The following is a 16,234-nucleotide window of genomic DNA, read 5'->3' on the forward strand; positions in this document are numbered from 1 at the left end:
CTTAGGCTTCCTCTAGGCACTGTTAGACTTTGCTGCTCACTGGGGTAGTTTATGAGTCTGTGGGGTTACACTAGTGAGAACTCTTGGTTCAGGATGCATAGCATAGTATGGCCTAGTGATGTAGAGGACTCAAGGTTCCTCTTTAAAAGGGGAACAAATGATATATGTTGAATCCGTCCTCATTATTTAGTAGCGTTTATCTGTAGCATATAATTTGTACTACAAGCTGTAACCTATGTAAACATGATTTTGTGATTGAGTTTCCTGAAACAGAATTTCTGAGCAAGGATGAAAGCTAATGAGCTAGAGCAGGGCAAGTAATGTCCACTTATCTATTGCTTTGGGGTTTCCATTTTGATATAAAAAGTCATTTCCTGTCTGTCCATAACTGCTCCTAGCTCTATATAGTTAGCCATAGAGGGACACATTTGTGTACTTGATCTATATTAAAGACAAAAGAAGTAAGAAAAAATTAGGCGAATCTCCATTATTTTCCCAGATTGCCATCATATTGGGAATGTTTTGCTCCCTTAGTGTCATGCAGTTAGTTGTGGTTAAAGGGACAGAAAGTACCATGAGATTTTTATATAAAATGTTTAGTGTTGCATAATGAAACGACTTTGCTATAAACTTTAATTAAATAATTTGACCCTTTTCAGAACTATGAATGCACCTGCAGACTTCTCAAGGATAGCCCTGCTACATATCTTACATTCATTAACTTTAACTGATATCAACTGCTAAACAATATTTCTTTCATGTAATTAGCAAGAGTCCATGAGCTAGTGACGTATGGGATATACATTCCTACCAGGAGGGGCAAAGTTTCCCAAACCTCAAAATGCCTATAAATACACCCCTCACCACACCCACAAATCAGTTTTACAAACTTTGCCTCCTGTGGAGGTGGTGAAGTAAGTTTGTGCTAGATTCTACGTTGATATGCGCTCCGCAGCAGGTTGGAGCCCGGTTTTCCTCTCAGCGTGCAGTGAATGTCAGAGGGATGTGAAGAGAGTATTGCCTATTTTGAATTCAATGATCTCCTTCTACGGGGTCTATTTCATAGGTTCTCTGTTATCGGTCGTAGAGATTCATCTCTTACCTCCCTTTTCAGATCGACGATATACTCTTATATACCATTACCTCTACTGATTCTCGTTTCAGTACTGGTTTGGCTTTCTACTACATGTAGATGAGTGTCCTGGGGTAAGTAAGTCTTATTTTCTGTGACACTCTAAGCTATGGTTGGGCACTTTTATATAAAGTTCTAAATATATGTGTTTAAACATTTATTTGCCTTGATTCAGGATGTTCAACGTTCCTTATTTTCAGACAGTCGGTTTCATATTTGGGATAATGCATATTAATAATTCAATTTTTTCTTACCTTAAAATTTTACTTTTTTCCCTGTGGGCTGTTAGGCTCGCGGGGGCTGAAAATGCTTCATTTTATTGCGTCATTCTTGGCGCAGACTTTTTTGGCGCAAAAAAAATTTTCTAATTATTTCCGGCGTCATACTTGTCGCCGGAAATTGCGTCATTTTTGACGTTTTTGCTCCAAAAATGTTGGCGTTACCGGATGTGGCGTCATTTTTGGCGCTAAAAGCATTTAGGCGCCAAATAATGTGGGCGTCTTTTTTGGCTCCAAAAAATATGGGCGTCATTATTGTCTCCACATTATTTAAGTCTCATTGTTTATTGCTTCTGGTTGCTAGAAGTTTGTTCACTGGCATTTTTTCCCATTCCTGAAACTGTCATTTAAGGAATTTGATCGATTTTGCTTTATATGTTGTTTTTTCTATTACATATTGCAAGATGTCTCAAATTGACCCTGAATCAGAAGATACTTCTGGAAAATCGCTGCCTGATGCTGGATCTACCAAAGCTAAGTGCATTTGCTGTAAACTTATGGTATCTGTTCCTCCAGCTGTTGTTTGTAATGTATGTCATGACAAACTTGTTAATGCAGATAATATTTCCTTTAGTAATGTTACATTACCTGTTGATGTTCCATCAACATCTAATACTCCTGTTCCTGTTAACATAAGAGATTTTGTTTCTAAATCCATTAAGAAGACTATGTCTGTTATTCCTCCTTCTAGTAAACGTAAAAAGTCTTTTAAAACATCTAATTTTTCAGATGAATTTTTAAATGAACATCATCATTCTGATTCTGATAATGATTCCTCTGGTTCAGAGGATTCTGTTTCAGAGATTGATGCTGATAAATCTTCATATTTATTTAAAATGGAATTTATTCGTTCTTTACTTAAAGAAATCTTAATTGCATTAGAAATAGAGGATTCTGGTCCTCTTGATACTAAATCTAAACGTTTAAATAAGGTTTTTAAATCTCCTGTAGTTATTCCAGAAGTTTTTCCTGTCCCTGATGCTATTTCTGAAGTAATTTCCAGGGAATGGAATAATTTGGATAATTCATTTACTCCTTCTAAACGTTTTAAGCAATTATATCCTGTGCCATCTGACAGATTAGAGTTTTGGGACAAAATCCCTAAAGTTGATGGGGCTATCTCTACTCTTGCTAAACGTACTACTATTCCTACGGCAGATAGTACTTCCTTTAAGGATCCTTTAGATAGAAAAATTTAATCCTTTCTAAGAAAAGCTTACTTATGTTCAGGTAATCTTCTTAGACCTGCTATATCTTTAGCGGATGTTGCTGCAGCTTCAACTTTTTGGTTGGAAGCTTTAGCGCAGCAAGTGACAGATCATGATTCTCATAGCATTGTTAATCTTCTTCAACATGCTAATAATTTTATTTGTGATGCCATCTTTGATATCATTAGGGTTGATGTCAGGTATATGTCTCTAGCTATTTTAGCTAGAAGAGCTTTATGGCTTAAAACTTGGAATGCTGATATGTCTTCCAAGTCAACTTTGCTTTCCCTTTCTTTCCAGGGTAATAAATTATTTGGTTCACAGTTGGATTCCATTATTTCAACTGTTACTGGGGGGAAAGGAACTTTTTTACCACAGGATAAAAAATCTAAAGGTAAATTTAGGTCTTCTAATCGTTTTCGTTCCTTTCGTTACAATAAGGAACAAAAGCCTGATCCTTCCCCTACAAGAGCGGTATCAGTTTGGAAACCATCTCCAGTCTGGAATAAATCCAAACCCTTTAGAAAGCCATAGTCAGCTCCCAAGTCAACATGAAGGTGCGGCCCTCATTCCAGCCCAGCTGGTAGGGGGCAGATTACGTTTTTTCAAAGAAATTTGGATCAATTCGATTCACAATCTTTGGATTCAGAACATTGTTTCACAAGGGTACAGAATAGGCTTCAAGATAAGGCCTCCTGCAAGAAGATTTTTTCTTTCCCGTGTCCCAGTAAATCCAGTGAAGGCTCAAGCATTTCTGAAATGTGTTTCAGATCTAGAGTTAGCTGGAGTAATTGTGCCAGTTCCAGTTCTGGAACAGGGGCTGGGGTTTTACTCAAATCTCTTTATTGTACCAAAGAAGGAGAATTCCTTCAGACCAGTTCTGGATTTAAAAATTTTGAATCATTATGTAAGGATACCAACATTCAAAATGGTAACTATAAGGACTATTCTGCCTTTTGTTCAGCAAGGGCATTATATGTCCACAATAGATTTACAGGATGCATATCTGCATATTCCGATTCATCCAGATCACTATCAGTTTCTAAGATTCTCTCAGAAGACAAGCATTACCAGTTTGTGGCTCTGCCGTTTGGCTTAGCAACAGCTCCAAGGATTTTTACAAAGGTTCTCGGTGCCCTTCTGTCTGTAATCAGAGAACAGGGTATTGTGGTATTTCCTTATTTGGACGATATCTTGGTACTTGCTCAGTCTTCACATTTAGCAGAATCTCATACGAATCGACTTGTGTTGTTTCTTCAAAAACATGGTTGGAGGATCAATTTACCAAAAAGTTCATTGATTCCTCAGACAAGGGTAACCTTTTTAGGTTTCCAGATAGATTCAGTGTCCATGACTCTGTCTCTTGACAGACAAGAGACGTCTAAAATTGGTTTCAGCTTGTCGAAACCTTCAGTCTCAATCATTCCCTTCGGTAGCCTTATGCATGGAAATTCTAGGTCTTATGACTGCTGCATCGGACGCGATCCCCTTTGCTCGTTTTCACATGCGACCTCTTCAGCTTTGTATGCTGAACCAGTGGTGCAGGGATTATACAAAGATATCTCAATTAATATCTTTAAAACCGATTGTACGACACTCTCTCACGTGGTGGACAGACCACCATCGTTTAGTTCAGGGGGCTTCTTTTGTTCTTCCAACCTGGACTGTGATTTCAACAGATGCAAGTCTGACAGGTTGGGGAGCTGTTTGGGGGTCTCTGACAGCGCAAGGGGTTTGGGAATCTCAGGAGGTGAGATTACCAATCAACATTTTGGAACTCCGTGCAATTTTCAGAGCTCTTCAGTCATGGCCTCTTCTAAAGAGAGAGTCGTTCATTTGTTTTCAGACGGACAATGTCACAACCGTGGCATATGTCAATCATCAAGGAGGGACTCGCAGTCCTCTGGCTATGAAAGAAGTATCTCGAATACTGGTTTGGGCGGAATCCAACTCCTGTCTAATTTCTGCGGTTCATATCCCAGGTATAGACAATTGGGAAGCGGATTATCTCAGTCGCCAAACGTTACATCCGGGCGAATGGTCTCTTCACCCTGAGGTATTTCTTCAGATTGTTCAAATGTGGGGACTTCCAGAAATAGATCTGATGGCTTCCCATCTAAACAAGAAACTTCCCAGGTATCTGTCCAGATCCAGGGATCCTCAGGCGGAGGCAGTGGATGCATTGTCACTTCCTTGGAAGTATCATCCTGCCTATATCTTTCCACCTCTAGTTCTCCTTCCAAGAGTGATTTCCAAGATTCTAAAGGAGTGCTCGTTTGTTCTGCTGGTGGCTCCAGCATGGCCTCACAGGTTTTGGTATGCGGATCTTGTCCGGATGGCCACTTGCCAACCGTGGACTCTTCCATTAAGACCAGACCTTTTATCGCAAGGTCCTTTTTTCCATCAGGATCTCAAATCCTTAAATTTGAAGGTATGGAGATTGAACGCTTGATTCTCAGTCATAGAGGTTTCTCTGACTCAGTAATTAATACTATGTTACAGGCTCGTAAATCTGTATCTAGGAAGATATATTATCGAGTCTGGAAGATTTACATTTCTTGGTGTTCTTCTCATCATTTTTCTTGGCATTCTTTTAGAATTCCTAGAATTTTACAGTTTCTTCAGGATGGTTTGGATAAAGGTTTGTCTGCAAGTTCCTTGAAAGGACAAATCTCTGCTCTTTCTGTTCTTTTCCACAGAAAGATTGCTAGTCTTCCTGATATTCACATTGTTTTGTACAGGCTTTGGTTCGTATAAAACCTGTTATTAAGTCAATTTCTCTTCCTTGGAGTTTGAATTTGGTTCTGGGGGCTCTTCAAGCTCCTCCGTTTGAACCTATGCATTCGCTGGACATTAAATTACTTTCTTGGAAAGTTTTGTTTCTTTTGGCCATCTCTTCTGCTAGAAGAGTTTCTGAATTATCTGCTCTTTCTTGTGAGTCTCCTTTTCTGATTTTTCATCAGGATAAGGCGGTGTTGCGAACTTCTTTTAAATTTTTACCTAAGGTTGTGAATTCTAACAACATTAGTAGAGAAATTGTGGTTCCTTCATTGTGTCCTAATCCTAAGAATTCTAAGGAAAAATCGTTGCATTCTTTGGATGTAGTTAGAGCTTTGAAATATTATGTTGAAGCTACTAAAAATTTCCGAAAGACTTCTAGTCTATTTGTTATCTTTTCCGGTTCTAGGAAAGGTCAGAAGGCTTCTGCCATTTCTTTGGCGTCTTGGTTAAAGTCTTTGATTCATCATGCTTATGTTGAGTCGGGTAAAGATCCGCCTCAAAGGATTACAGCTCATTCTACTAGGTCAGTTTCTACTTCCTGGGCGTTTAGGAATGAAGCTTCGGTTGATCAGATTTGCAAAGCAGCAACTTGGTCTTCTTTGCATACTTTTACTAAATTCTACCATTTTGATGTGTTTTCTTCTTCTGAAGCAGTTTTTGGTAGAAAAGTACTTCAGGCAGCTGTTTCAGTTTGAATCTTCTGCTTATAATTTCAGTTTTTTTCATTATAAGATTTAAACTTTGTTTTGGGTGTGGATTATTTTCAGCGGAATTGGCTGTCTTTATTTTATCCCTCCCTCTCTAGTGACTCTTGCGTGGAAGATCCACATCTTGGGTAGTCATTATCCCATACGTCACTAGCTCATGGACTCTTGCTAATTACATGAAAGGAAACATAATTTATGTAAGAACTTACCTGATAAATTCATTTCTTTCATATTAGCAAGAGTCCATGAGGCCCACCCTTTTTTGTGGTGGTTATGATTTTTTTGTATAAAGCACAATTATTCCAATTCCTTATTTTTTATGCTTTCGCACTTTTTCTTATCACCCCACTTCTTGGCTATGCGTTAAACTGATTTGTGGGTGTGGTGAAGGGTGTATTTATAGGCATTTTGAGGTTTGGGAAACTTTGTCCCTCCTGGTAGGAATGTATATCCCATACGTCACTAGCTCATGGACTCTTGCTAATATGAAAGAAATGAATTTATCAGGTAAGTTCTTACATAAATTATGTTATTTTACAACAGTGGTTAGCCTTGTTGTCTGCAGACTCAAGTCCAGATTGGCTCCTCCTAATAAGGCAAATGGTGGGCGGAGTTTGGTTATTAAAAATAATGTTAAATTGTTTTAAAAACATTTAGACTTGGCGCTCATGTTATCTGTTAGCAACATAACAGAAATGTGCTAATTACAAGGAGTTAGTTTACTGTTCCTTTGATCATTTAACCACATGGCTGCTGTGCCAGACTCCTGGTACTACCCTGTGCCCCACTGAATCTCATGATATTCTTACCCTGAGCCTATATTAGGTATACTTGGCACACTCTGTACTGTGAGATACGTGTATCTATAATGCTCTGCAAAGCACTTAATGGTGCCCTTACTGGGGATGATTGAGAATCAAAGTACTCTATCTCAGTAAACACTAGAAACTAAAGGTTTCCTCAGGTGAAGGTGCATGCAATGTCTGCAGAATCCTATGCCCTGCCTTCACCTCTCTCTGCTAGGGAACCTTATGTAGATCACTCTACCGTTCAGGCACAGTGACTCTATAAAGTCACCTTCAATCAAATGCAGCAAATAATGGATGGACCTTTAGACGATTGTTCTTGAACTGACATGGTATGGCCCGTTATCCAGTCCATAAAGTATCACATCTGATAAGCACCTTAAACAATTCTAAGAATTTTGCGTCTTTGCCATTTATGCAAATCTATTTTGGAGTCACGGGTAGTACCTCCAGGTATCTATGTTGGCTCTTGCAAACCACTATTCCCTGGGGGGTTTGAACTTTATTTAGAGAACCCTAGGTAGAAGCCTCTCTACGTATATATTTTTAAAAATGATTGGCTTTTTCCCTTAGTAGCCTATATGTCCTTCACCATAACTATCAATATCTGATTGGAATCCTTTATGGAAATGGTCAATTAAGACTGTTTCACAATTTGGATTACCTACTTGACAAACTTGGCTTAGTCAACTCCCAATCTTTTTTTATTTTATTGAATACCTCCATGGACACTACATGCCCTGTCTTAAGAGCTGCTTGTAAAGAGGATTTCTAGATGCAACCATTTCTTTCTTCATGAGAGCAAATAACGCTCGTTTCAGCCTTTCCTTTTGGATCCCCAGAATTTATTTCTAGCTTCTTACCTTGCCAGTTTCTTGCATAGAAAGCCCTACTTTTATTGCTCTTAATGCTAGGCAAAGTCCATAGATGCCTGACTCAATATTACCTTCTTGCCTAATACTCAGAGGACATCTAGCTTGTTTCAAGGAAAAATGGCTGGTCTCTATTGCCTACAAATGATTTTTATAAGAATAAAATATAAATTCTATCGTAGTGTAGAATATACTGTAAGTTTGGCTTTTTTCTTGCACAACACAGATTTTTCTGTCCCTTTTTTTAGACTCCCAAACATGACAAGCCCGTTTCCTTTCAGCCCCAGACTACTTTCTCATCTCAAAGCATAGTTAAGATTTATATTCCAATCTGTTCATTGTCCCTAGATCAGGTCAGTTTCTTCATGTCCTGGGCTTTAGGGCATTCAACAGTTTAAATGAAAGTTCACTCTCTCTAGAGCAGTGCTTTCCAAACTGTGTGTCGTGACACATTAGTGTGTCAGCGGCAGTGTGTAGATGTGTCCCTGCTTCAGCACTAATTTCTTTTAATTTGCTTCTTTTTTTTTTTGGTTTCCGACTCTTCCGCCTGCCTGCTACGCATATCACGTGGTTGACACATGATTGATACCTAGTGGGTCACAGATCATCTTAACCTATTGGCGCAGCTCAGTGGGAACTAAAACTATTCCCATTGGCGGCACATTGGCTCCTGACTGGATGTGTAGTCTCCTCAATCGGCTCGTGACTGCACGTGTAGTCAGCGAGTGGGACAGCAGTGTGTTTGCAGCGTGGGCAATAGCCAGTCGGACTTGCAGAGCTCTGAGGGTAGCAGCTTAAACGAGAGAAATCTCAATGTATCCTTCCCGGTAAAATATTTTATAAATAAATAAATGCTGAGCAGAAGTCAGTGGGGTTTTTTGCAGCTAGCTCCCAGTAGTGCACTGCTGCTCCTGCTCTTGATATATGGATAGGAAGTGGAAGCTTAGAAATGCTTGATGATGAAATGCGAGTGTCTTTATCTAACATTCCACCAGATATTCAGAAACTACGTTCATCCCATCAACCTCATACATTCCATTAAAATAGTAAGTAGCTATTGGTGATATTACTTCTTGCACATACATACGGTTTATTGTAAATACATTCCGTTATTATATAATTTATGTATGTGTCTGTATCTCTTAAAACAAGTTAGTTTAACCTCCTGTTTGCTAGTACAGCTGAATTACTGTATCGTGAAATGATGTAGGTCTAAAAAGTGTGTCACCAACATGAAAAGCTCTGCTCTAGAGTGTTTGCAAGATGGAACCAGGCTTCTTTCAGGAGGGTTGTGTCCTTGGCAGTTACTCTTCCTCCAGCACTGCAAACTCCAGCATATCTATCCTCGTAGTACAACATCCCATTTCTCTCTCTGGGACTTGTTTCAGACAACAATATTTAGTAAACCTCATAACAGACACCAGTTCTCCAGTTTGGAAATGATCCGCAATCAAGATGTAGAATCATCTAGCTCTCAGACTGTGCCACATTGGTACCTCTAGCGCCACTGTTTTAGAGAGAGTCTCCAGCACCTCTTCTCTATCTTTGGCTGAGTCCTATGTTTTTGGTGATTTCAGTGGTCCTCTTATTGGGTGTGAACAGACTTGAAGCAAATTACCTCAGACGTGAAGTCTTTGTGGAGCTCTGTGCAAAGCTTATTCACTGGTCCAGTGTTTTCCACTAAAGATGTTGCCAGCCAGGTGGCATTATGAAGTAGCCAGGTGGGGCAGTGTAATATTTTCTAGCATATGATTTTTTGCTATCCAAAGCACAAATTAATTGCATAATTTAACATAAATATATTTAATGATAATTTGTGCAATAAAAATTGTGAATTTGTAATTTATATTAGCTAATTTTAGCTTAATATTGGCTAACATTTTTGCCACCTGGTCAGCCGGGTGGTGCACGCACTAAAATGGTCATGGGGGAACACTGCTGGTCTGTGAATGTTTGTTAACCCCTCAAATCAGAGTTCCTTCAAATGGGTTGTGACAAACATCTGTGCTTTTTTAGATGTTTTATTTAAGTCAGCTCTTGATTCTTATAGCCAGCTCTTTCTTCTGGTTCTAGACAATCTTCACCCTTTTTTATGGGGATATCGGGACCTAAACATGGTCTTTAAAGGAATAGTCTAGTCAAAATGAAACTCATGATTCAGATAGAGCATGCAATTTTAAGCAACTTTCTAATTTACTCCTATTATTAATTTTTCTTTGTTCACTTTATATCTTTTTTTTTTTTTTTTCTTTTAATGTAAGCTTAGAAGCCGGGCCCATTTTTGGTTCAGAACCTGGGTAGCGCTTGCTGATTGGTGGCTACATTCCGACACCAATCGGAAAGTGCTACCCAGGCACTGAAACAAAAATTGGCCAGCTCCTACGCTTACATTCTTGCTTTTTCAAATAAATATACCAAGAGAATGAAGAAAAATTGATAATGGGAGTGAATTAGAAAGTTGCTTAAAATTGCTTCTCTATCTGAATCATGAAAGTTTAATTTTGACTTGGGTGTCCCTTTTAAAGACCATGTTAAAGTCCTCATATCCCCATAAAAAGGGGATGAATGATCTGTGTCTTTGGCTACAAAAATGGAGAAATGGAATTAACCATGAATTTAAAATCCTATTTATTTTCTCTTGTATTCCTCAGGACAGCAAAGGAAGCTGGAGATGGTTCATTAGATCAGTCAAACATTTGATCTGGAACGCTTCCTTCTCAGGACTTCTTAGGTCCAGAGAACATAATTTGCTTCCGTCTTCTGCTGCAGTTGAGGACTATGTTGTACCATCCATTCAGTTGTCTTTTTTTCTAGGATGTGTTTCTAACTACATAGGCAGAGTACATCCATTCTTAATACTAATATGGCTCTACTTTGAGATTAAAGTATAAATCCGTTGTTTGTGTCACTTCAGCTCCAGGGTAATAAATGCTAAAATACATTATTAAATACATATATAAAAGTCATAGAGGTTTTGCTTAAAGGTACAGTCTAGTCCAAAATAAACTTCCATGATTCAGATAGAGAATGTAATTTTAAACAATTTTCCAATTTACTTTTAGCACCAATTTTGCTTTGTTCTCTTGGTATTCTTAGTTGAAAGCTAAACCTAGGAGGTTCATATGCTAATTTCTAAGCCCTTGAAGGCCGCCTCTTTTCTCAGGGCATTTTGACAGTTTTTCACCACTAGAGGGTGTTAGTTCATGTGTGTCATATAGATAACACTGTGCTCACACATGTGGCGTTCCTAGGAGCCAGCTCTGATGCAAGTTTGTCAAAAGAACTGAAATAAGGGGGCAGTTTGCAGAGGCTTAGATACAAGGTAATCACAGAGGTAAAAAGTGTATTTATATAACTGTGTTAGCTATGGAAAACTAGGAAATGGGTAATAAAGGTATTATCTATCTTTTAAAACAATAAAAATTCTGGTGTAGACTGTCCCTTTGATAAGTTTTTTTTGTCTCTCCTAGGAATACCGGCGGTGAATGAACATCTCAGTGGTTTGGAAAAGCTTTTGAGGGATGTACCAGCATTTGGCTCTAGACATCAAAGTAACAATCCAAATGGATATACACAAGATGTCTCCTGGTGGTTTAAAAGCACATCCCCTCACGGTAATGCAAATGTATTAAACCCAACTAGATTTGTCTGATAGCGTTAGTCCTGGGGAATAAACTATTCGGGTGCACATGGTCCATATGGTTTTAGAAGAGGGACTATAGTTACGAGATACTTAGTTGTGGAAAGAAAAATATTTTTTTCTGTATTTATATATCAGGTGAAGGTAAAAACTGGCATATTAAAGGGACATGAAACCCAAAAAAATTATTTTGTAATTCAGATAGAGAATACAATTTTAAACCACTTTCCAGTTTACTTCTATTATCAAATTTGCTTCATTCTCTTGGTATCATTTGTTGAAGGAGCAGCAATGCACTTCTGGTTTCTAACTGAACTCATGGGTGAACCAATGACAATCGGTGTATATATGCAGCCACCAATCAGCATTTGCTGATGCTGAGGTTACCTAGATAAACTTTTCAGCAAAGGATAACAAGAGACGGAAGCAAATTAAATAAAAAAAGTAAATTAGAAAGTTGTTGTTGTTGTTAAAATTGAATGTTCTACCTAAATCATGAATGTCTAATTGTGACTTTACTGACCCTTTTAAGCATCCATAAACTGTAGCCCAATAGGATTGTTACATCTAGTCATCTGCATTTGTTAGCTGCGGATTGCAGAAGAAGGCAGCTGCTCTCGGCCTTCGGCTATTTTTGGAGCTAGATTCCTTCTTGTGAAAGTGCAACACACTAAGATTTGGATTTGCACAGATCTTCTTCATAAGAAGGAATCTAGCTCTGAGAATAGCTGAAGGCCACGGGTGGTTGCGCCTTCCGCCTTTGGTAGCTAACGAAGCACATGCCTAGTAACATCACTATGGTGTAGTAAACTTGTGAGGCAGTGTGTTTGTAGTATTCAGCTGGGGAGATAACGGCTTAGCAGGAGTTATGGTGTAGTAAACCTTGTGAGGCAGTGGGTTTGTAGTATTCAGCTGGGGAGATAACGGCTTAGCAGGAGTTATGGTGTAGTAAACCTTGTGAGGCAGTGGGTTTGTAGTATTCAGCCTGGGGAGATAACGACTTAGCAGGAGTTATGGAGTAGTAAACCCTGTGAGGCAGTGGGTTTGTAGTATTCAGCTGGGGAGATAACGGCTTAGCAGGTGTTATGGTGTAGTAAACTTGTGAGGCAGTGGGTTTGTAGTATTCAGCTGGGGAGATAACGGCTTAACAGGAGTTATGGTGTAGTAAACTTGTGAGGCAGTGGGTTTGTAGTATTCAGCTGGGGAGATAACGGCTTAGCAGGAGTTATGGTGTAGTAAACCTTGTGAGGCAGTGGGTTTGTAGTATTCAGCTGGGGAGATAATGGCTTAGCAGGAGTTATGGTGTAGTAAACCCTGTGAGGCAGTGGGTTTTTAGTATTCAGCTGAGGAGATAACGGCTTAGCAGGAGTTATGGTGTAGTAAACCCTGTGAGGCAGTGTGTTTGTAGTATTCAGCTGGGGAGATAACGGCTTAGCAGGAGTTATGGTGTAGTAAACCTTGTGAGGCAGTGGGTTTGTAGTATTCAGCTGGGGAGATAACAGCTTAGCAGGAGTTATGGTGTAGTAAACCCTGTGAGGCAGTGGGTTTGTAGTATTCAGCTGGGGAGATAACGGCTTAGCAGGAGTTATGGTGTAGTAAATCCTGTGAGGCAGTGGGTTTGTAGTATTCAGCTGGGGAGATAACAGCTTAGCAGGAGTTATGGTGTAGTAAACCCTGTGAGGCAGTGGATTTGTAGTATTCAGCTGGGGAGATAACGGCTTAGCAGGAGTTATGGTGTAGTAAACTTGTGAGGCAGTGGGTTTGTAGTATTCAGCTGGGGAGATAACAGCTTAGCAGGAGTTATGGTGTAGTAAACCTTGTGAGGCAGTGGGTTTGTAGTATTCAGCTGGGGAGATAACGGCTTAGCAGGAGTTATGGTGTAGTAAACCCTGTGAGGCAGTGGGTTTGTAGTATTCAGCTGGGGAGATAACGGCTTAACAGGAGTTATGGTGTAGTAAACCCTGTGAGGCAGTGGGTTTGTAGTATTCAGCTGGGGAGATAACGGCTTAGCAGGAGTTATGGTGTAGTAAACCTTGTGAGGCAGCGGGTTTGTAGTATTCAGCTGGGGAGATAACGGCTTAGCAGGAGTTATGGTGTAGTAAACCTTGTGAGGCAGTGGGTTTGTAGTATTCAGCTGGGGAGATAACGGCTTAGCAGGAGTTATGGTGTAGTAAACCTTGTAAGGCAGTGGGTTTGTAGTATTCAGCTGGGGAGATAACGGCTTAGCAGGAGTTATGGTGTAGTAAACCTTGTGAGGCAGTGGGTTTTTAGTATTCAGCTGGGGAGATAACAGCTTAGCAGGAGTTATGGTGTAGTAAACCTTGTGAGGCAGTGGGTTTGTAGTATTCAGCTGGGGAGATAACGGCTTAGCAGGAGTTATGGTGTAGTAAACCTTGTGAGGCAGTGGGTTTTTAGTATTCAGCTGGGGAGATAACAGCTTAGCAGGAGTTATGGTGTAGTAAACCTTGTGAGGCAGTGGGTTTGTAGTATTCAGCTGGGGAGATAACGGCTTAGCAGGAGTTATTGTGTAGTAAACCTTGTGAGGCAGTGGGTTTGTAGTATTCAGCTGGGGAGATAACGGCTTAGTAGGAGTTATTGTGTAGTAAACCTTGTGAGGCAGTGGGTTTGTAGTATTCAGCTGGGGAGATAACGGCTTAGCAGGAGTTATTGTGTAGTAAACCTTGTGAGACAGTGGGTTTGTAGTATTCAGCTGGGGAGATAACCGCTTAGCAGGAGTTATGGTGTAGTAAACCTTGTGAGGCAGTGGGTTTGTAGTATTCAGCTGGGGAGATAACGGCTTAGCAGGAGTTATGGTGTAGTAAACCTTGTGAGGCAGTGGGTTTGTAGTATTCAGCTGGGGAGATAACGGCTTAGCAGGAGTTATGGTGTAGTAAACCTTGTAAGGCAGTGGGTTTGTAGTATTCAGCTGGGGAGATAACGGCTTAGCAGGAGTTATGGTGTAGTAAACCTTGTGAGGCAGTGGGTTTGTAGTATTCAGCTGGGGAGATAACAGCTTAGCAGGAGTTATTGTGTAGTAAACCTTGTGAGGCAGTGGGTTTGTAGTATTCAGCTGGGGAGATAACGGCTTAGCAGGAGTTATGGTGTAGTAAACCTTGTGAGGCAGTGGGTTTGTAGTATTCAGCTGGGGAGATAACGGCTTAGCAGGAGTTATGGTGTAGTAAACCCTGTTAGGCAGTGGGTTTGTAGTATTCAGCTGGGGAGATAACGGCTTAGCAGGAGTTATGGTGTAGTAAACCTTGTGAGGCAGTGGGTTTGTAGTATTCAGCTGGGGAGATAACGGCTTTGCAGGAGTTATGGTGTAGTAAACCTTGTGAGGCAGTGGGTTTGTAGTATTCAGCTGGGGAGATAACGGCTTAGCAGGAGTTATGGTGTAGTAACTCTTGTGAGGCAGTGGGTTTGTAGTATTCAGCTGGGGAGATAACAGCTTAGCAGGTGTTATGGTGTAGTAAACCCTGTGAGGCAGTGGGTTTGTAGTATTCAGCTGGGGAGATAACGGCTTAGCAGGAGTTATGGTGTAGTAAACCCTGTTAGGCAGTGGGTTTGTAGTATTCAGCTGGGGAGATAACGGCTTAGCAGGAGTTATGGTGTAGTAAACCTTGTGAGGCAGTGGGTTTGTAGTATTCAGCTGGGGAGATAACGGCTTTGCAGGAATTATGGTGTAGTAAACCTTGTAAGGCAGTGGGTTTGTAGTATTCAGCTGGGGAGATAACGGCTTAGCAGGAGTTATGGTGTAGTAACTCTTGTGAGGCAGTGGGTTTGTAGTATTCAGCTGGGGAGATAACAGCTTAGCAGGTGTTATGGTGTAGTAAACCCTGTGAGGCAGTGGGTTTGTAGTATTCAGCTGGGGAGATAACAGCTTATCAGGTGTTATGGTGTAGTAAACCTTGTGAGGCAGTGGGTTTGTAGTATTCAGCTGGGGAGATAACGGCTTAGCAGGAGTTATGGTGTAGTAAACCTTGTGAGGCAGTGGGTTTGTAGTATTCAGTTGGGGAGATAACGGCTTAGCAGGAGATATGGTGTAGTAAACCTTGTGAGGCAGTGGGTTTGTAGTATTCAGCTGGGGAGATAACAGCTTAGCAGGAGTTATTGTGTAGTAAACCTTGTGAGGCAGTGGGTTTGTAGTATTCAGCTGGGGAGATAACCGCTTAGCAGGAGTTATGGTGTAGTAAACCCTGTGAGGCAGTGGGTTTGTAGTATTCAGCTGGGGAGATAACTGCTTAGCAGGAGTTATGGTGTAGTAAACCTTGTGAGGCAGTGGGTTTGTAGTATTCAGCTGGGGAGATAACAGCTTAGCAGGAGTTATGGTGTAGTAAACCTTGTGAGGCAGTGGGTTTGTAGTATTCAGCTGGGGAGATAACGGCTTAGCAGGAGTTATTGTGTAGTAAACCTTGTGAGGCAGTGGGTTTGTAGTATTCAGCTGGGGAGATAACGGCTTAGCAGGAGTTATGGTGTAGTAAACCTTGTGAGGCAGTGGGTTTGTAGTATTCAGCTGGGGAGATAACGGCTTAGCAGGAGTTATGGTGTAGTAAACCCTGTTAGGCAGTGGGTTTGTAGTATTCAGCTGGGGAGATAACGGCTTAGCAGGAGTTATGGTGTAGTAAACCTTGTGAGGCAGTGGGTTTGTAGTATTCAGCTGGGGAGATAACGGCTTTGCAGGAGTTATGGTGTAGTAAACCTTGTGAGGCAGTGGGTTTGTAGTATTCAGCTGGGGAGATAACGGCTTAGCAGGAGTTATGGTGTAGTAACTCTTGTGAGGCAGTGGGTTTGTAGTATTCAGCTGGGGAGATAA

At 40.5% G+C, this 16,234-nt stretch overlaps 1 protein-coding gene across 1 annotated transcript in view; it reads left to right on the forward strand.

Annotated features, from left to right (window-relative positions):
- LOC128660067 (uncharacterized) overlaps positions 1-16,234 on the forward strand; it is a 279,471-nt gene that overhangs the window by 238,425 nt on the left and 24,812 nt on the right. The window contains exon 38 of the mRNA XM_053713672.1: positions 11,255-11,398. Coding sequence (XP_053569647.1) covers positions 11,255-11,398 — 144 coding nt within the window. The remainder of the gene's footprint in view (positions 1-11,254; positions 11,399-16,234) is intronic.

This window comes from Bombina bombina, chromosome 5 (assembly GCF_027579735.1).
Source record: "Bombina bombina isolate aBomBom1 chromosome 5, aBomBom1.pri, whole genome shotgun sequence".
In the NCBI taxonomy this organism is placed as follows: Eukaryota; Metazoa; Chordata; class Amphibia; order Anura; family Bombinatoridae; genus Bombina; species Bombina bombina.